We start from the raw sequence: 21,341 nt of genomic DNA on the forward strand, positions 1-21,341 counted from the left end.
CATGCATAAGCATCTTTGGTCACAAAATGTTTTGCCAGAGTGAGATGGAAGAGATGTTTCTGATTTATGATGGAGCAGTAGATTAGAAAAACCTCTGTGGTAAAATGTAGCATCTCTATACTGGTGCTTGTGGGTTAATTTGTGTGGGGGAGAGAGAGAAAAGCACTGCACAGACTGAGGCTGTGGGAGCATTTGAACAATTACGTGTGTTCTGGCCAGTGCCCCTCCAGTGGGACGCCGCGTCCTGCACTGCATCGCTACCTATGAACAGTTATTCCGATTCATATTTCACATTTTGCTAAATGTCAGCACCATACTTCAAATAACCTTCTAGAAGGAGAAAATACTATAGAAATGGGAACAAAAGAAAATGTCAGATCCCTTCTTGAAAGGTTTTTAGTGCTGGCATGTCTCTATGGGCTCTTGTGGGTTGGAAACAAAACGCTGCTGTTTAGCAAAACCTCTGAACGCCGGAGCGAGCCGGGAGCCGCAGCCAGCTCCCCGAGTGCAGCAGCTTGATGGGAAACTGCTGTTCAGAGATGGCTGTTGCTGTCGAACACATTTAAAAGTTGATTTTTCTAAGGACTGAAGTAGGAGTCTAGCTTTTGGAAAACCAGTTAGGAAGTAACAGCCGTTGTGCAGGCAGGAGCTGGATAGGAGATCCACGATCAAGCACAACTCCATGCTGATTTTTGAGGAGCAGATGTCTATGTGGAGGTTTCTCCTTGCTTTTGCCTGCACCCAGCCCTGACGAGTCATTGAGCAGAGGGCAGAGAGTTCATTGCTGTCGCACACCCCTGAGGGCAGAGAAGCTGCTAAAAGCAACACCCAACTCCATCTGCTGAGGCTGTTTAACTGATCTTTCGTGTCAGTAGGTTTGTGCAGTGCAAAGTGCGCGGTTAAGGTCCATGCACCAAGGAGGAGGCGGCACGTAACACCCCACATGCTCCTGGGTACCAGCAGAGTGGTGGCCACGTCATTAAAATGATCTTCAGTGAAAAAAAAATGAATATAAAATGAACATTTCTTCCTGTATTTTCAAAACCCCGCTATGTTCATTTGGAATATTCTCATTTGCTTTTTTTAAAAAATTGTTTTGGAACAGCAAAAGGTTTTATTGTTTAAAAATAAACTGTTCCAAAATTAAATGCACTGAGCAGCATTAGTTAATCTGATCCTTACAGTAATATTATTGTAGGTATTTGGTTAACATTGCTCAAAATGTTTACTGATTTACGTTAGTCTGGTACAGTATAAAAGACTAAATATGTTTGTGATCACAAATCCCTTAGTTCTTCACCCAAAATCTGTTGAAAAAAAAGTGGATTTGTTTGGACTTCAGGAAGCTTTGAATGAACCTTTTGTGCCAAATTTAACACCAGACTGTGCTTTTGTGGGACTGACGCTTTGATTACAAGCTTTTTGTTCAGCAGCCAGTGTCATGAAGTATGATACACTGCCGGTAACGCTCAGGTGATGGAGAGCAGTGGCTGGACACCATGAATCCCTGATGGGAAAAACCAGTTCAGAAAACAGAATCCTCTCTCTTAAACCATCATCAGTGGTCTTGTCTAACCACTTTTCCTGTTTGCTTTTCTATGGAAAGGTGATACTCTTGCCTAAATTGCTTCTTTCTAATTCTTTGCCCTTCTGATTTGATCCTGATTTGACTTTAATAAGGTGTCTAGGTAACAATTTATTTGTGGAATATTTTCCCCCTTTATATAAAAAAAGCTATTCTCTCAAGCTTTTCCTCATGACAGCTACTCTTAAAAGGTATACTTAGGTTTCAGGGTGTTTTCATCAAGATTATATTCCTGTGGAGAAGTAGCACAGTCGACCAATACCAGCGGAGCTGATTGGAAAGCAGAGAAGGGACCTGCGGTGTTTTGGTCATTTTTCCAGTAACAGTGGCCATATTCTTGCTGTCTGGTTTGTTCGGATCTTAGGATGTTATGCATCTGACTTCTAAGTTGCTTTCCTTCTACGTCCTTTGTTTATTTCACTGCAGTAGGTGATGCCTGGGCTTTGCTCTTCATTATCAGTCCATCTCTATGAACTCAGATGGCATCCACGGTTTCAGAATATCCATAATTAAGGCTTACTCTTGTTGCCCAGGTGTTCCAAACACAGCATTATTTTCAGGTGCTGTATAATCATGTCCATCTTAATTATTACAAGTGCACTGTAACTTTCTAAAGAACGTGGTTGTTACTGCTGTCAAAAGTAGGGTTATTTACAGTGCTCAGTGGTATTTAAAGGCAACTGTTTCAATTGAACAGATTGTTACACTTTGTATCTATAAATCAAAATTTAATATATATTCTGAGGTTGTATGCAATGTAAATACAGGACTGTGATTTTCTATTTTAAACGACTGAAGAGAAGATAAGCTGACTAGAAAACCAGAACAAAATATTTGGAAGTATGAGTAATGATTATGGCTTGTGTTGCAATGGTGGGGGGAAGCAGAAAAAAAAATTGGGGAGGATCCAAGGCTCAGGTGTGAAAAGCTTAGAGAGCTTAATCCTTGAGTTAACTATCAGCAGTAAACAAATCACTTTCAAAATCTCTTTTAAGGTATAACCTGAGAAAACCTTTGAGGAAACAGCCTTTTCATTTTGCTCATTAAATGTAAGCAGTGAAACCCAGACCTGTGGTTACAGTTTCAGTTGTGTGAGCTTTCTGAGCTGGTGCTTCCAGGAGCTGGTAAAAGGCTGGCAGAGAGTTGTGGTGATCAACCAAGGTACGGAGCCATTCCCTGGGGGAGAGCGAGGAGAAGGCATCCTCTTGATGAGCTGTGAGATAGCTACCATTACGAGCAGATAGCAGGAGACCATCTCATTAGATAAAACACTTAACAGCTCCTTAACTTTAGGAACACAGTTACCTACCTCTTGAATATGTGCAGCTTCCCAGAAATGCTGTGGAATAAACAACCACATCCAGTAACTGCTGCTTGAGAAATACTTTGCCCTGCTTTGAAATAGTCTGAATGGACTTTGGTGACAAGTTTAATAACTTTACATACAACAGCAGAAGGATTACAGTTTACAGGCCAACTTGAGTGCCACCGTAATTGGAGATCATTCAACTGGGATTGGGTTTTTTTGGGGTTTGTTTTTTTTTTTTTTTACAGAAAGGGAAAGTGTCTGAAGAGAGAAAGTAACCAAAAAAAGCACCTTATTTTAAAGAAAAAAGCAAAAAGCCTGAAAAATGTCTAAAAAACTTTCAGAAATAGTTGGAAGGAAATTTGATTATTAGGAGCTAACTTCTTTTTAAACATAAAAAGGTTGAAAGATATGCAGCTGATTATGTTTTTTAGGCTTAAAGCTTTAATCTGTTAATGTGCTGCAACCTTTTTGTAGTTTCTCATGGAACCCCTTCAGTGTAATAGTTACAGGTATTACTTTAAGTTTCATATCCTTTCCAATCTGCTGCTCACCACCGTCTCTGCCCCCTGATAAAGGACTCTGTGCCATAAATAGACGTGATCTTTTCTGTGCAACAGCACAAAGCGATGTGCTCATCTATAGTCCTTGAGAAGATGTAAAAAAATCTTTTCATGCCTAAATTTAATGCCCTCTGCACTAGAAAATGGGAAGCAGAAAATAATTATTGTTCAGGCAGGAGATGTCTGAAATGTGCTGCTCAGTACTTGGAGGTACTGCTCGGTCTGTGGCTGAGAAATCATTGGCATGAGAGAGTTTCTGTTCCCTTTGATATTAGTGGGAACAGGGACATGACGATCCTTCGGTGTGCTGTGAAAAAATTCTTGTTTATAAGATTAAAAAGGAGTTACCCACACATCTTTTTATTAACTGAACTCGTAACTCTAAACACAGTGCCTTTGCCTTGACCTTTCTTCAGTACTGTTGTCTGCTGGAGCCTTTCCTCAGCAGTGACAGCTTATTTCTGGGTTTTGCTCTGTGTTTCTCAAGGATTGATCAGAGCAGTGAGAGCATTCCCAGTAGAAACCAAGATTTTTGAGGCCAGATTTGATGGTAGATTTCAAAATTGCCAAGTATATGTGATTTTGGTTGAGAACCAACTGAAGGTCACCATCACAGGAAGATTAGCAAGAGACACTAGTCAGTCTGTGGCTGGCTGTTCCTGGATGAGATGTCTCAGGGCATGGAGGATAAACTGAGTGGTTAGGTGTGGCTTACGCTATATAAAGAGTGATTTTTAAAAAGGAACAGTATTTTTTTTCTGATATTTAAGCAGGATTAAAGTTTTTACTTGGAGAACAGTTTGTGTGTTTTTGGATGTGTCATACTCAAACTTTTTTTTTTCTTCAATGCTTACTTGTCTTGTGCTAATAACACCTTAAACCTTAATCCTTTACCATTACCAAAGTACATCTGACAGTCTTCTATGGAAATTTTGTCCTTAGTTACCCAGATGAATGGTCTATTTGTTTGTCACAGCTGAAAAAAAATACATAATAATAATATATCTGAAGTCTTCTGTTTTGCCAGCTGGATTAGAGTGCCCTGCCATTATGGGACAATAATGATATGTTTCAACTCTTGCCTATTACTAGGAAATGTGAAAGGAACAAAACAACCTTGGCCTTTCCAGTATTGTGTGTCTTGTATTTCCACAATTACCTAATTACAAGAAGCTTTTTCTTAACATTCAAAGAACAGCCGTTTTAAGATGAGGAGCTCACGCTTCATGTGTGGTAGGAGAAGGAGCTCTGGCTATTGCATGCTACAGCTTTTGTTTTTCTTCCGTGCCTGAGACATACATTTTGCACCATGACCACACCTTGAAATCACTGACTGAATTTCAAATATTTTGTGCAACAAGCTTCATCCCTTCATAGACAGGAAGGCTGGAGGGATTTGACTGTCTTTCCCCACTCTCCACCCATACTTAGTGCAGACCAGCTCTCATCTTGTTCTGAGCAACACCATACACCAACAGATGTATTTTTCATTATGTATTAGTAGTTAATCCAGCCCACAGGTGGCACACGCCTTTTAACTGTAGCCGTGCAACTTTTGTACGCTCCAAACCCTTCTAAAGCCATTGCCGGGGGCCCCTGCAGTTGTTGTGCGCACAGTACTTTGTCTCTTTGCTGCCATCATCTGTGCCCATCTGTTATGATGGCCTCATGCCAGTTTATATTTTAGGCAGATCTTTCCAAATAGGCTGGGACAGTGAGTTTGTATGTTTAATATGTTCCGGATGGCAACACGCCATGTCTTCTGGTACAGATCTGTGCACGTCGTCGTTGCTCAAAGGCATTGGGGCAGGGCCACATTCAGTTCAGTTGAGTTGTAGACACCTCCATCCAAATGCTGGAACTACTGTCTCCACTAATTTGATGATAAAGGTTGTTTTAAAAGAATGGGAAGAAGGTGGGATTTTCAGAAGTTGCAGTCATATGAGCAGATTACAGATTACATCAGATGGGCATTTGGGGCAACCTGGGAGGGGATATTTCGTCTGTGGAAATACAAGGCAGAGAGGGGCACTCAGTTGGGTCAGAGACAGGATGAGGATTTGCCTGCGTCTTGCAGAACTTGCAATTGGTATGTGCGTTTATTGGTGAACCGTGAGTTGGTGAGTAGAAGATGCTTCCACCTGTGAGGCTCTCAGATGAAAGAGAAAGAAGTGTTTTGGTCCAGGGACCCATGCTTACGCTTTTTGGGTCTATGCTGCTCAATTTTGGTGCAAGGGTGTCTGTTTCAGTTGGGAAGATGATGTTTCCTTTCAATGAAGCAACTAGAACAGGAGATCCTGTGCTAGAACAGATGGTCACACCAGTGCGACACATTCTTTATTCAGACAGCAGGGGTTTGCTCTAACAGAAGGGCCTTTGTGCTTCCTGCATCTCAGTAGGAAGAGTTGTACTGCTTTGAGTTCTGCTAGCTGACTCCACCAGTGTGTTAGTACAGGTAATGTAGAAGTATTGTGCAAGTCCATTGAGTAAATCTTGGGCATCTGCTTTCACTCTGGGTAAGTCCCACACGTGTCAACACTTTCTCCTTTTTGCAACCTCATCAGCAGCCTCTCCTTTATGTCTGTCTATGTGCTGTGTTACTTTTCGTTATTCCTGAAGTCCAAGACTGTGACAACCATGGATCAACTCCCTTGTTGTGTTGTTTATTTCTAAAGCATTACACTCCATAGCATCAATACCAAAATCCTAGTCGTTACTCTCCCGTAGGCTGAGAATTTGTCTCTGAGTGAGCTCAGCTCTTCCCTTTTTCTCTGATCAGCTGGAACCTCCATTCAGACATGCTCATGTATTCAGAACAGCATGGTTTTGCTTTATGGTAATCAAGAGGAGGTTGGGGCGGGGGGGGGGGGGGCGGGATTCATTTGTAGCCCCAAGACCTAATTTTGAGTCATTTGGAAGAGAGAGAGTGCCAGAAAGCTTTTGGTTATTGAATGCAGAGTAGTTCTTCAGGAATTGATCCAAAATGTCCAGAAGTATTGTGTGTCAGACAGGACAGAACTCCCCATTTTCGCTTTGTTTTGCGCTGAAGGTCTTAACAATGTCCCTTAAGAAAGCAAGTAAGCAAGAAAAACAACAGCACTTTGAAGAAGTTATTTCTCTTGGGGCATACTTTTTGAGGAAAAAGTACTTAATTGAATCCTAAAGCCATTATGCACTTGCATTTTTTTTTGACCTACCGTATAGGTTTGGCTGGCAACCAAATTAATAACTCAATAAATCATTGCTATGGTAATAAATGTATTATACCAAGTGTGCTCATTGGCATGGTTTAGTGAGACCCAGTTGGTGCTTTGTTGTTGTTGCTGCCAGCCAATACTTTGGTAATTAAAAGAACAAATTTTTATTTCTCGCACTTCTTTTTTTTTTTAACCCAGATGCTTTTGCCCTTCATACAGAAGTAACAGGCTTTGATCTGCAAATGCTGTATTTCAGCAAGGCATCTGGAGCTTGTTTCTGGTTGAAGCTTTTCAGAGCGTTGTTCTAGGGCTGCAGCTTTTAGAGCAGGGGGAGATTTTTCTGAGATGAAAGCTGAGGCTCAAGAGTGACTCTTACCAAATTAGGGGGTCACGGTTATTAAACACAAAAAGTGGCTGTGAAGATTGCTAGTTCATAAATGCTGTTACTCGGAATGATAGAGCTACTGTATAAAGCTGAGAAAAGCTGGTCTGAAGCATATTCAAGGCAGGAAAGCAAAATCCTCACTTTTTTTTTTTGTCTCCACAAGAGGTTAAACTGTTCTTTTATAACTGCTTTATATTTATGCTTAAAACATAATTGATTTCTTTCATGCCTTGCGACAAATCAGCCTCCTGTTAAGTAACAAAACTTGTCCATTCCTAAAACTGGGTCCTGATTGTGTCAGGAAAAGGCTTGGACATCTAGAAAAACCCACCTGACGATGCTAGATTCTGTTTGGAAGCACTGCAACTTGGTGATTGCTGTGGCTGTTTTTGAAATGGTGGTTTTTGTCACACTGACTTCTGTGATCAGTCTCACTCTGAGAAGTCCTGAGCACTTCCAGTCCTACTGTAGTGTGTCCCTCGCTTTAAAGTACTGGTGTCTCCTGGATTTTGGCAGCCAGCGTGTTTTTCCAGGTGCTGCAGGTTCCTTGGCTTCTGGGCTGCCAGCCGTTGTGTGTGGTGTGGCTGGGAGGTGGGGATACAGCATTCACCTAACGTGCAGCCTACAAATTCCCACTTCTGTTTTTTTATTTTTTCCCCTTCTTTCTTCCCAGAGAACATCCCTCGGGAGACACTGATGCATTTTGCGGTGAGGCTAGGTCTGCTGCGGCTGACGTGGTTTCTGCTTCAGCAGCCAGGTGGAAGAGGAGCTCTCAGCATCCACAACAACGAAGGGGCAACACCCGTGAGCTTGGCCTTGGAGAGGGGCTACCAGAAGCTCCACCAGCTTCTGACAGAGTAAGGATGATTTAATGGTTCCTCTGCCAGTTTTCCATTCTGTATCTTGCTTGCCTTTCCTGTGCATTATCACTGAATAGTCTCGAAGAGCTGTACTCTACTCTCAAAGACAATTTTGGTATCATTTTGCTTTTACCTTTCTTGCTAGCAACAATGGGGCAAGTCCTTAGGGTTTAGGGGAAATGCAATAATATTGTTATGTTCTCCTTTTCTGTTGCACAGTGTTCTGCTTCCAGCTGTCTTTTAAAGCCCAAAGTGAGTCACTGTAATATCGATTAATAAAGACAAACCTTATGCAAACATAAGTGAGAAAGCTTTTCTTCCAACAAGCACAACTACCAAAAAGAGGGGAGCTAGGAGGTTTTGTGGTGGTGGTTGACTGTACTTTATAAATTTGGAGCTTTTTCGTTAAATGAAATAATGATAATTGTATTGAAATAAAGCAGTATCTTGTAGAGAATAGGTGTCTTACCAGTATAGGTAAAAAATTTAGGTAAGAATTAATGCAAGTATTTAACAGCAGAAACAATTCTCTCTTGAGTGGTCTTGAGAAGCTGCCAGATCTTACAAACTCATAGCAAGTAACGAGTGGCATGAGCATTTACTGCTACTGCAGTGTTTGACAAGGAATTCTTGAGAAGACAAGTTATTTTTCAATAGCAAATGTTTGGAGATCTAGCTTTAAAAGCTGAGGCTGATAAAGACAAAGAGCTTAAAGTCCCAAGGGGTCTGTTTGTAAAGGAGAGGAGATTTGGTCTGCATGTGTGTTATTCTGGTGCCCGATGCTCTTAAGCTTTGTTATTAACTTTGTTTTTCTGGACTGAATTTTCAGATACTTGAGGTTTATATTGTGTGACCCAGTGTCATGTTTAGGAGTTTGCTGTGTCATCCACATTATCATGCAACATTTCTCCATTACAATTTGTACATTTTTCTGCTTTCTATAGTTGTTGGGCGGAGTCTTAGTGGGCAAAAAATATGTGTTGCTGCAGTGATTGCATTTAAGTTTCATCTTTAATGATTCAGCCAACAATATGCAAAGTAAGGGTGAAGGAGAAGGTGGAGGGTTGGACAGGAGCTGTATCCTAAGCTTTTCTTCAGTCACCCTTGGCTGGGATTAATACAGAGATGATAGTGTAACATTTTTCTCCATATTGCTGAAAAGTCACACTGTGAAAACATACAACTCTTGCAGCCTATCTTGTAAAACTGGAACATACAAATTCATCCTGTAACTGCAGCAGGGTTCTCCACGGTGGAACTAACCATGTCAGCATATTTTGTATACTGTGAAGAAGTTCAAGTTGGACGAATCTTTGTAATAGAAAGCTTAAGTTGGGCAAAACTTGATTATAGGAGCTGATGGCAAGTACTACAAACTGAATATGAGTAGAGCTGGTAATTTAAGTGGGAAGTAAACAAAATGATTCCAACAGCTATTGATGTATTTGGTGGAGTATTTCACAGCCAATTCCAATACCGGAATGGGAGTTCTCACTCAGTGGAAAGAAAGAAGAATGCTTGGATTACATGACACTGCCCCGTGCTGTTCACTTTAACAGATGCTGCTGGTGTAATCCCAGGGATTTCTCTCATGAACTTTACAGTTCATCTCTGGAAATAAGACACTAGCAACTTCAGTAACGTTACCATTGAGATCCCAGTTCCTGTTCTTCTTAGTATATCCTTAAACTGTTCATTATGGTTAGTTTTCCTCTTCGACTGCTGGGTGGAAATATAGTGTACAAACATCTGACAGCCATGCCACATATCCCATGACTCTGAAAACCCTGCTATCTCCCTGAAGCCCTGCAAACGGTCATCTGTGGGCACTGGAAGCTGTGGACCCCTTTCTCAATGGGACAGTGGTGACGCACCGTACGACGAGTTTGGGGCTGGCTGGAGCAGAGGGAGCACTGCGTGGCATGGGGACCGCCATGGCCCTTCCCCATGGGAGGACAACATCTGCAAAATGAACACGTCCTGATTTCCCAGCAGATATTTTTGTTATGCTTACTACTTTCTGCAATGAGATGGGATCAATGCTTGAAAATCTGCTTTCAGAGGAGAAATATTGAGTTTCAAAATACAGAAAAGCAGCCAAAAATTCCATGAAGAGAGTATATATCATTTATGTGCTGTCAAAACACAATGGATACTGTACAACCTCTTTTCTGCACTCTGCTTATGCACACGCTGTATAATCCATGCACGCAAATTTGGCATGCAACTCGTACCACTCAGCAAAATACTCAGCAACGCATGTTAGTGAGAGCCCGTACAAAGGAGTCATTATTTTTACAAGTAATTAAACTGCACATCGCCAAATAAATGAGTGCTGTGTGTTTTGTGATGCATTACCCTTAGGGGGATTTTATTGTTCACTTGCTTGCTAATTTGCAGGACCCTACATTTTACAATGATTTTCTCAGCCAGCATTGAGAAGGGGGGAAATTTTGCTGTAATTAGGATACAATCATTAAAAAGTAGACACAAAACCTTCTCCGCTGTTGCAGTTTTGCCAGGGTTCGGCTGCAAGGCAGCTTGATTCAGCTGCAGTGTAAATATTTTTCTCAAAAAAATAATTACACTGGTGACATTTTGAATTTGTTTATCGGATGAGCTTTCCCTTTTCAGCTGTTGCAGTTATTCATGTAAAAAAAAAAACAAAACACTCTTCCAATTTATATTTTGTTATATTTTGCAACCCTTGAAGTGCTCCTTTCTGTAGTCTTGAGCTTGTGCGCGGACTCTTGCATCCTCTGGCAGGAAAGGTACCTGTGCTGCTGTTTTCGAGACTGAACTGAGGAGCTGCAATAGAGCACACATATGGCACCAAAGATGGAGAGCAGGATGCTGATAGCAGTGTTTATTCATCAGTTGTTCATTCCTGAGGGTGCTTGTTTTATCTTTGAGATTAAAACTGCATAGTAAACATTGTCCTGCAGTGCAAATGGAATAGGACAGTAAGTAAGGGTAAGAGTTTTTTAGGAAAAAGGGGGGGAAAAAAAAAATTTCTCTGGGAACATTCTTGTTTGCTTACTAGTAGTTTGCTTAATGATTTTTTTTTTAAAATGTGAATTTAAATACAAATTTGAAATATCATTTCAATAAATCACTTGTATGATACAGCTTTGGAAACTAGGCAGGTTGCGTAGCCCTCTCTGAGTTCGGACAATTCCTGAGTCTGGTAGGACCAGATTGCAAAGCAAAGGGTCTTTCGTTGAAGCCTGTAACTTCCTTGTGTTTGAACTGGGCAAGGCTGGCTGCAGGGCGCTGGCAGAGCTCGGTGGCTCTGCTCGGGAGAGAAGGGCTGGCTCTGAAGAGGCAGCACGGTTTGTTAATCGGGGACGTGGTATGCTCCCTGTGAGTAACCTGACCTCTGCAACAGGACAGCTGCAGTGTGCAGTAGTTGATGTTTTCGGATGGAGTTCGGTGTAGTAACGTAATCTGCCTGCCAGCTCCATGTTCTTCAGTGCTCTGCAAGTCAGGCAAGGAAAATGGCTCCAAGAAATGGCAAGCGTGCGGAATTTCAGAGAAGTCGGAAGTGCCGTTTTGTAAAACACACAAGCACGGATTTTATTTCTGATTTCATTTCTGCAGAACAGAGTTCTGTCTAGTAATCCCAAAGCATCATTTTTTTTTCCATAAAGCCAAAGGCTTCTAGTTCCTTCACAGCTGAGAGCAATTTATGCCCCCTGAAAAGGGGAGTAAGAGGAAAAATAAAGCCCACGAGAAGATCTCCTGCATTTTTCCAGTCCCTGCAAAGGAGAAGTTTCAGAGTTGTAGGAGTCTGAGTTTTTTACTCTAATATTAGTTTTGCTTTTGCTGGTTTCTCTGCTTGCTAATTGCTATAAAGCACTTCTGCATGGCTCTGGGATTGCCCTTCCTTCAGATCTCGTGGTAACAGCCAGGTGGCTCAGTACGTGAAGCTGTAAGTCAGTTCAAGTCTGTATTTCCAAAATTAAACTGATTTAATTAACACACAAGAGGAATAACTCACTGGTAGAAGGGTTTTATGAACGTTTTCCAACCCGTGATTATCACTTGCTATTGTTCTGATTTTACGTAAGTAATTGGTGGAGTCTGTGCTGTAATCTCTGTGGTGCCTCTCAAATGAGGAAGCTTTTTCCGTAAGTTTACTGTTGTAATTGAATACACTTTTCTGCTTTTCTGAGCCACAGCTGCAAGAGGATTTGCCTGGTACCTCATTTCTTTGCACCTCAATTTAGCAAGTCCTTTAAGCATGTGTTTTAATTTCAGAAACTTCCAGTTCATGTTCAGCAGAGAGTTTAAGCATAGTCTTAAAATTAAACATTTCTTACAGTGCTGTGACAATAGTTAAAGATGGTCATTTTTCGTTAAGTTTTCGTGTTAGATTGCTCCATTAAATTCAGTCTTTGTGTAGGCAGAGAGCTGTCTGCAGGGCAGATGCTTTCCAAAATCGGTAGTTTCCCAGAGCTGGAAATATTGCCAACCGTTATGACTTCAGTGCTGTATGGTGGCAGCTGTATGTAACAGGGTGCTTACACCCCTGAAGAATGTTTGGGCTGAACCCCCCTTTCCTGTGTGCACCCTTGCCTTTATTACAAACAGGGAATGAAATGTGCATGGCTCTGAGTTTCCCCTTCGTTACAGCAGTTCTCCCAGTAATTTTTGTACTGGGAGCACGAGTGGGACAGAACTGGGAATGTGCTGGTGGTCAGAAGGTTGCCACTGCACCAGGCTGGTGATGCTACACATTTTAAATTTTATTTCTGGCTAAGCAGAATCAACGTCTGAAGAATTTGTTGAAGTAATGCCAATGTTTTTCTCTCTGTTCTTCCACCCCAAAACAAGCAACAAATCCTTTTGATTGCTCTTGAAAGTGCCAGGCAGTAGATTTAGGGTGTGGCTGGGAGAGGAGAACAGTTGACTTTGCCTCTGTAAGCGCTGGCACAAGATTAACCTTTAAAGGGGGATTCAAAGATGTTAGAAGGGCAGTGAGAGAGGACCTGATGAGAGATGCAGATGTCCAGAGGATGCTGTTTATTTACAAAAGTGTGGAAGGAATGGTGATCCAACAGGGTCTGGTTTTGTGGCTGTATATTGCTGAGCTTTAAGATTATCGTTTGAAACACTGTTGTTTAATTGATTGATCATTGTGGTTAGAAAGATGCTGAGGTGCTGTGGATGTCTCTGATGATAGCAGAGGAGCAGACTGGGAGCAGGGGGATGGAGGAACCAGGTGTGAACATGATGGAGCAGGAAGAGTTTGTGTTTCTCTTTCCACCTACTCACCTGCTGCATGCTGCAGCTTTTACTGGTTTCCTAGTGTGTTCCCACATCCCTGTGAAGACTTGCCTTTTCATTCGTTGGCTCTCTCCTCTCCTCTGTTTTGTATGTATCCACCTCTGAATACAGAAGAGAGAGAGGTGACTTTGTATGGTAGAAACAACTTTTTATTGTCTCCGATATCCCGCTCAGAAATTGGAGATCCTAGGAGATGATGTTCATGTAAACGGGCCTGTGAGAAAGAAGAGGAGATTTGGGAAGATTTGGTAAGCTAGGAGAAGGAAATGATTCTCCTCTCTAGCAATCCTGATCTGGAGATCACCCCGAAAATTATAGCGGCCATAAATTCTGAATTGCATTGTGTGGTTGGTCAGTGATTGTAATAGACCAGCTCCCTTTCCAAGATAAATTTAGAAAAAGCAGATAAGTGATTTCTCAAAACTGCTGAGTTTTTGGCCTCAGGCATGGGTTAGCTGGATACCCAGTTAGGATACTCATCTTTAGTCTCCGGAGCGGATCTGCTAGAAGTGACGTTCATGAGGACTGAAGTTTGAACAGATCATTGTAAAAGAAGGCTTTGTAAACTGCTGTGTCAGAGGCAGCCGAAGCGATGGCTTCATCTTTGGGTTGTGTTGCAGAGTCTGTGGTCACACTTGCTTGCAACACGCAGAAATGTTCTGCAGAGACAGATCTTCCTTCCGTATCGCTTGTCTCGATCTAAGATGCTGTTTTTAGCAGTAAAGAAAACATTGTTTGATGAAGTAGTCTCCCTGACTGTGCTTTTGTGTTTAAAATGCAACAGATGGCATCTGTTTTCACTCTGAGTGCATTTAATGTATTCACCTTAAATTTGTTTGATTTACTGATGTGACTCCAAGTTGATGTTGAGTTTTCTGTTGGACCTATGGCTCCACATCCCGAGCAGGGCATCTTTTTCGTTAGGCAAGACTATGAAAATAAAACAAATGGAAAAGTGCATTTAATAACAGACAGTTATTCTTGTGGAATGCACATTGTACTTTTTTTGGCAAATGTAGTTGATGACAGTTTGTAACTGTATTTTTTTATGTATAATTAACACTGGGGCCTAAGAAGTGCTTGGTTTTAGAAGCGCAGATCCTTTGTGGTAGGAAATACTGGACGTACTCTCTTAGGATGTGTGCATCTGCAAACAGCTGTTGAAGGACCAAGCCAGCTTTTCTCTGTGTGATTTCCTACTGTGTAGTGTGTTGATCAATAGACTGAGAAATTAGCATTAAATATTTTGAGTCCAGTTGTTAAATATTTAACCTGATACTGAAAGATAGGTTATGCAATCCTGAATTCGGTTCAGTGTCTGAAGCCACTGCAGTTCATGCAAGGGGTTAGTCGTCATTTCTACATCAGGTGAACTTAACTCTTTCCTTCAACATCAAAAGTATTCAAATTTAGTGAGTAATCTGTAAAATTTTCGTAAATAAGAAACTTTTTTTTTACTGCTTTCGAGGGGCTTTTGGAGCACTTGGAAACACCTGAAGTATGCATGCTGTGTTTGTTAAATATATTTCAAATTTACAGATGTTTCATTTGTTTTAACCCATTCTAGCAGGTTCTAGTTGCTTGTGTTTTGTGAATCTTATATACAGTAATGCGTGGTTTAAAAAAGAGCAGGGAAGTGTTTGTGTGCACTAGTGTTTTGTGTATCACTAAAGGCTGTGGGTGCAAAGTTGCTCATACACACACAAAGCCTGTATTACCCCAGCGCTTCTGCAAATAGCTCTGACATTCTCTTTTGTCAGACTTCTAAGATGTCTTGCTTTTAGATGCTGGTGACTGCATTAAGTCTGGATTTTCACGGCAGGGACTGTTAGCTTGATTTAAGTTGCTTGTGCTACAGACATGTTGTGCAGTTGCCACCAAGTCCAGCATCCTGTCCCAGCAGGCACCATTCCTTGTTCATCTCAGGTCACAGTCTGTCTGATCTAGTGTTTTCAGTGTGGTGTTATAACAGCAGCAATAATTCTGAATTTGAATAAGGATATAAGTTTAAAATTCAGTTTAGTTCAGTTTTCATTTGCCTTACAGATAAAAGCATCTGAATTCTATAATTTCCTGGCTTTTCACTGCAACCATAATACTTTGTTTAATTTAATAAGGAAAAAAAGTATTGGTTGGTTGGTGGGATGTTTTTGTTCTTGTTTGATTATTTGTTTTCTTTATCACATGAATCTAGAGGCTGATGCTTTCAGAATAAACCCACAGCTCTTGTCAGGCTTGCAGTAAGATCCTAAGAGCTGGCAACGTTAGTGAGTTTGTTTTGTTTCAGCCAAAGTCTGGCTCAGAAATCTGGAGGAGGTATCCCCAGGAAATAACACCTTGAGTTCCCACATCGCCTTCCATTTGTAATATTGTGAGATAAATCTTCCTAACACAAGGTTTTGCTTAACCCACTGAGGTTTTTTTGTTCATCTTGTGATCTCTTCCCTCTCCTCTTCCTCTCCCCTCCATTTAAAACCTCTTATCTCTTTACCGGAAAACATGCCTGCCAAGCGCATCTGCGCCGCTGACTTTCAAACCCTTGTCATTGAGCACAGTTTCCACAGCTTTTAAAGGCAGGCAGAGCTTTTACTTGGGTTTTTTGTTCACCCTTTCTCACTTATCTTCCCTCTTCGTAAAAATATCTTGCCTGTATCTGCAGGAAGGCGGGAGCCATGCTGTGTAGGTGCAGGCTTTCCTCTCCCTCTTTCCACTGCTTGCTGGCCTGGGGCCATCCTATCTGCTCCCCCACGAGATGAGGAGAAATTCAGCATGCGAGTACGGCACGGCTCCTCCTTCGCCAGGAACAAGTCCGCTTGGGTAATGCTGGGAAGCTTGAAAACAGTACCTATCATCTTGTCTTAGATGCCACACAGGCAGGAGGTGATGCTGCAGTTTGAGCAATCTAATGATTGCTCAATCTAATTCTGGATCAAGCAGGGCATGGCCTTGAGACTATTTTGGAGACTTACTTCCTTCTCCTCTTGCCCCCATTGGGGTTGGCATCCTTCTTTGAGCCACCTTTCTGTAGATGAAGGGCTGACTGCTAAGTCTGTCCTTTGTTGAAGCCAGCAATTTCCCTTCTGGGTTTACATCCATGGGACAGAAGACTGCAGAAGAAGCAGGGATTGGAGCTGACAGACTTCTTCCAGATGTTTTCAGTGGGGCACGGCATGATTGTGCTGAGGGTGGAGCTAGTGAATGCTATCAACCTTATTGGTCAGTCCTCGCTTTTTTAACCAAGCGACATATTTTCTTCTGCAAAAGCTGGGCTTGGAGACGATGCCCATGAACTTTTCGGTTCACTGGTTTCTCTTACATATTTCGATTGGAAGCTGTTGAAAGGGAAGGATGAGGAAGAATTGACCCAGGATGGTTAAACCTCATAAGAAGACAGATTTCCCTTGCTGCTGGCAAGCTGCAGCAAACTGAATTTTTGTGCTGAATGGAAGCAGATTTTCAGACTTCCCGAGTGCTGGAGTTTCTCTGTACGTTTTTGTTAATAAATGTAAAGTAAATATTTGCATATCTGTTTTTATCTCCCAGTAGACCAGCTTGGGTACGCATTTGTATACAATTACTGCAGAAATTCCTAATCTGTACAAAGTAAGCATCTTTCACAACCAAGGACTAAAAAATACTTGACTTTTTTTCTTTTTTTTTTTTTTTTTTCCTGGAAGAAAGTGTGTTTTTATCATCTCTTACTAAAACCCAGGGTGTGCAGTGAGACACATGCAGGAGAGACACAAACAGTTAAGTTCAATGTGCAAATACAAAGAGCAGGAGCATCTTCTTGTGTGATCTACCTGCCCTTGGAAGCGATTGCCTGAATAATAGAAATAGCGATGTGCAAACAAGTTAACACTTGTGAAGATCCATTTGTCCTCTCTGCTGCAGTCCATCAGTGCTGGGATGCAGCCATGTATGAAAAGAATGATTTGAAGGGGTCATTAGATTGAGACATCCACTACCTTCCCGTTCAATTTTGTGCAACATAGGTGACTGCTACTAAAAACGAAAGCTTGGAGTTGTTTGTAGTTGACTGGATGTGAGGAAGTTGAAAAGGTTTAAAGACCTTTGTAGAGTGTAACAGAGATCAGCAGCTTGAATATGAGAAGAAATTGCTGTCTTTGTAAGCAGAAGTGATGATTTGATTGATCTAGGCCATGTGAAGGTGGCAGATTGCAGCAGGGGTGGGCGCGCTCATCGTCTTGCAGGGAACTGTGCTCGCCTGTCATTTCGCTCCATGTTTTGAGGCTTTTTAAAGTCACAAAGGGTCCTCTAAGGCTTCAGTCGTGCAGGCTGCTTTGTGGGAGCTGATTTAAAGATGCTCATAAGTGTACTTGAAGCTGATGAGAAAGTAGAGCAGACTAGTCACCCTCGGTTCTTTAATCTGGCTGATGTTGTCCCTGTGAGTGGGTGAATACGAGTTTTGTGCTGACTGCCTCGTACTCTGAGAGTGGCCTTGAGTACAGTAGTTTCTCATGTATGACAGCTGAAAAGAAAAATACTCCAGACAGAAAAGTCTGTGTTTCCTTGATAAAGGAAGGTCGTTTCTTTAGTCACTTGTAATGGCTCAGTTGACTTCAGTGCCTCCATGGATTTATACAAATCACCACCAAAAACTGAGTGCTTCCTTCTGTTTCTCTACGGAAATATTGATTCTGTTTAAATCAAAAGTAATTCTGCTGAAGTCAATTGAGTTATGTGGTGGTGAATGGTGGAAGGCGTAGGTTCACTTTGTCTGAATTTCCTTGCAGATTTAGCCCAAAATGAGTCATAGAGGGGGAGGGTGGTCGTGCCAGGGCAGAGCAGGGACAGCTGCTGCCTCCACTGTCGTCTGCAGAGGTTTCTCTGCCGTACAATTGAACCGTCTGACCAATTCCTTACCCTGCTTTGCCCATTCCTGTTGCCAATTGTGATATCGTTTGCTCGTTATGACTTTGCTTTCTAAATTGCGTGGCTTCCCAGAGAGGTAGCCCTGTGGTTTGCTAGGTAGGCACTTGCACGTTAGAAAGGTTTACTTCTTTTAAAGTAAGAAACCACTTGGCAAAGATGCTGAAATCTATGTGTGATTTTACCTGGTTGATGATATGCATCTGCTGTATGTGTACATTCTTGAATTCCTAATAATTTGCATATCATCACAGCTCCGTCTCTTCCAGGGAAATCCGTAGCTGTGCTGCAAAGGGACGTCTGGGGGTGCCTGTTGTGACTAGGGCTGGTCTCCACGGTGGGGAGGGGACATGCTCTCAGCTGGGGCTGGCTCTCAGTAGATGCATCCCTAGCGAAAGGAAAATGGTGAAATTTCCATTTCTTATATCCCTGAACAGGTCAGCGTAAGCCCCCATTCCCATAACATTCCTGCTTGGTTCCAGATCTTTCCTGGGGGATGCAGCACTCAGGAAGGTGCTGTGTAAGCCGCTCTTGTCTTGGGACAATTAAAACAGATTTTGAGTTTTCCAAATCAGTTCTGATTCAAAACAAGATCTATAAAGCTGAAGCTTTAGATGAACACCTTGATAAGATAAATGTTTCTTCACCCCCTTAAAGTAGCACCCACAGCCTCTCTGCAGCTTGGTGAGATTTGGAGAATTGCTGCTTTGAGTCGCTAGCCTGTGCAAAGTCAGAGTCTGACACTTGAAAAGAGATGACTGAATAGAAATGTCTATTGAATATATGTAACTGCTGAGTTATTTTTTCATTCTGATCTACAACAACACCTTTTTTCTTTCCTTTTGATTGGTAAAAAGAAAATTTTTTATTCTGCTGCAGAAGAACAGCTGTCTCACAATATGGAGAACATCTTGCACAGACGCAGTTTCACAGAGCAAGTTAAATTCATTTCAGGAGTGAAAAAATTGCTATGATTTGATGGCTGTTGGGTGTTTGTGAAGTGACATACTGGTTTCAGTGTAGTGGCTGTAGCATCTGTTTTGTGATAGTCCTCCTTCATTTTCACTTGTCTCTCTGCAGTTCTGTCTTTTAGGTGTCTTTTTCTGCAACAGCTACTTTGGTGATCTTCACCTGCAATAAATTCTGTTTTAAAAAGCAATTGTTGTGCCCTTTGCTGCTGGTCTCTCACAGTCTGAGGAAAAAAAGCAGATCTCTCTAGCTGAGAAGGACTTGTGAAATAAAGCTTGTGGCTGGCATTAACTCTGAATCACATTAATTTTCAAGACCGAGAAGCGTGCGTGTGTATTTGTCTGTCTGGCCCTGGAGCCGGTGCTCTGTTTCGCTCAGGCCGTTGATTAGATGACTGTCCAGAGTGAAGAACAGCGTGCGTGTCCTGCAATGCAGCATCCTTCCTTGCCTGCAGATTAACCTGGTCTTGTTGTATTGCAGAGAGGAAGCCAGGGAACCAGACTCCTGGAGCACCTTGTCTCACACTGTGCACTCGGGGGACTACAGTGTGAAGCACCACCGCGGGCTGGATGTTTACATGCTGACAGCTGAAGCCAAGGAAGGGGTAGCGGCCAGCTTGGAGAGTGACATACGGCACCTTCAGATGCACATGCAGAGCCACCAGCATATGGTAAGGAAAAGGCTGAGACGATGAAGGAAAAGCAGAGCTGGCTAGTTGCTGCCTCACAAGCAGCCTGGCACCTGGGGAGGACCATGGGGAGATACGATAAAGCTGTACTAGGCAGCAAATGGTCTTTCTCAGAAGAGAGGCAGGCTTGGGGCTGTGCAATGCTGTCTCTGCTTGGCCTTGTGAGTGCTCTTGGCTCCCAGTTCCTGCCTTCTCCATTAGGTTGAGACTCGCTTGGATGAGCAGGAAACCTCTCTGGAGGTGGACTGTCTCTCTAGGGTGTCTGGCAGCCATCAGGCAGCATAAGGCAGGCTCAGAAGTGGGACTGGGTCTGTAGGGGCTGCACACGGTGGGTATATCTCTGTTCAGATGGAAAGTTCAAGCTCAGAGAGGAGACTGAGAGAAAACGATGGAGAAAACAGCCGTTTCCTTAGCTCTTCAGTGTAGGACTTGGAGGACAATCATGTCCTGGCCGTGTGGGGTGCCTCTTCATAGTGGTCCCCTCACTGCGCTCCTCTCGGACCCCATGGCGGTCAGATCACAGGAGCCATGGGGTTTTGGAAGGGCTTCCTCTCACTGCTTTAAAATAGGTGCCACAGGGACTCAGTTGGGATGGGAAGGTGAAGCACCAGAATACTTCTGTGCTGTTTCTCAGAAACACTCACTTGTCTTGTACGGCTGGCATCACCTGTGGGTGTTCCTTCATCATCTTTTACATCTGCTGTTACAGAGATGTGGGATCTAAATAGCATGATATTTTTGTTCCTTTAACTAAGGAAGGGCAGAGTTGCTGTCTGCAGGCAGTGGGCTGGGGGGGCGTTCAGAGGTATGGGCCATTCTGAGCCCTTTTCACCTTTCCTTGTATGCCTGAGTTGTTAATTACTTTTAATCTCAACAGGAACTGGTGGCATGAGTGGCAAGCTCAGGCTAACTGAAATCGCTTCCCCTTTGCATCAAAAGACGCTAAAGCACGGCCAGCATATCCAGCTCGCTTCTCGTTTGCTTGTGCGAATGCCAGATGGGTACATTTTGCCTGACAATGAAGTCAGAAAAGGCTATGTTTAGACTTTTTCTTTCCAGCACTGTTTCACTTCATATCTAATCTGATTTGAATTTGGAAAGCAGCCCTGTAATTATTTCATTTAGGTTCATTTTGGGTCAGTTAAAAGCCAGTTGGCTTCCTTTGGAGACGGCTCTATTTTTCAGGCTATCAGCAGAGTGACTTCACTGTGAGGATGCTGGGGCTGCAGCGGCTCCTCCTTTTAAGAAACTTGTTTGTTACTGAGCAAGTGTCACTGTCGTCTGTGTCTGTCCATCCTAGCTGGGAACCAGCAGCGTGCTCTGTTGCAGGGTTATAGCCACCAGATGGTTGGCACACTGTTTGATCTGGTTTGTTTGCCCTTGCAAAAAAACAGCTGCAGCCTGTGGGTACCGCTGCACAGAGCCCTGCGTCCCATCCCTGGTGCTGCGTGATGGATGGAGATGCCATGCTGCCTGCCTCCTGTGCTAACCTGTTGTCGTAGTTTAGCTGTGCTCGGGACCAGACTACGCAGTCTCTTTCTCAGTTTCCCCACCCTCCAACAGAATAGGGAGAGATAATATACGAAAAAGGCTCGAGGTTTGAGAT

At 42.6% G+C, this 21,341-nt stretch overlaps 1 protein-coding gene across 1 annotated transcript in view; it reads left to right on the forward strand.

Annotated features, from left to right (window-relative positions):
* AKAP13 (A-kinase anchoring protein 13) overlaps positions 1 to 21,341 on the forward strand; it is a 197,389-nt gene that overhangs the window by 70,249 nt on the left and 105,799 nt on the right. Inside the window, exons 6-7 of the mRNA XM_086756870.1 lie at positions 7,710 to 7,893; positions 19,528 to 19,717. Coding sequence (XP_086612996.1) covers positions 7,710 to 7,893; positions 19,528 to 19,717 — 374 coding nt within the window. The remainder of the gene's footprint in view (positions 1 to 7,709; positions 7,894 to 19,527; positions 19,718 to 21,341) is intronic.

Source organism: Chlamydotis macqueenii, chromosome 12, assembly GCF_036417535.1.
Source record: "Chlamydotis macqueenii isolate bChlMac1 chromosome 12, bChlMac1.mat, whole genome shotgun sequence".
NCBI classification, from domain to species: Eukaryota; Metazoa; Chordata; class Aves; order Otidiformes; family Otididae; genus Chlamydotis; species Chlamydotis macqueenii.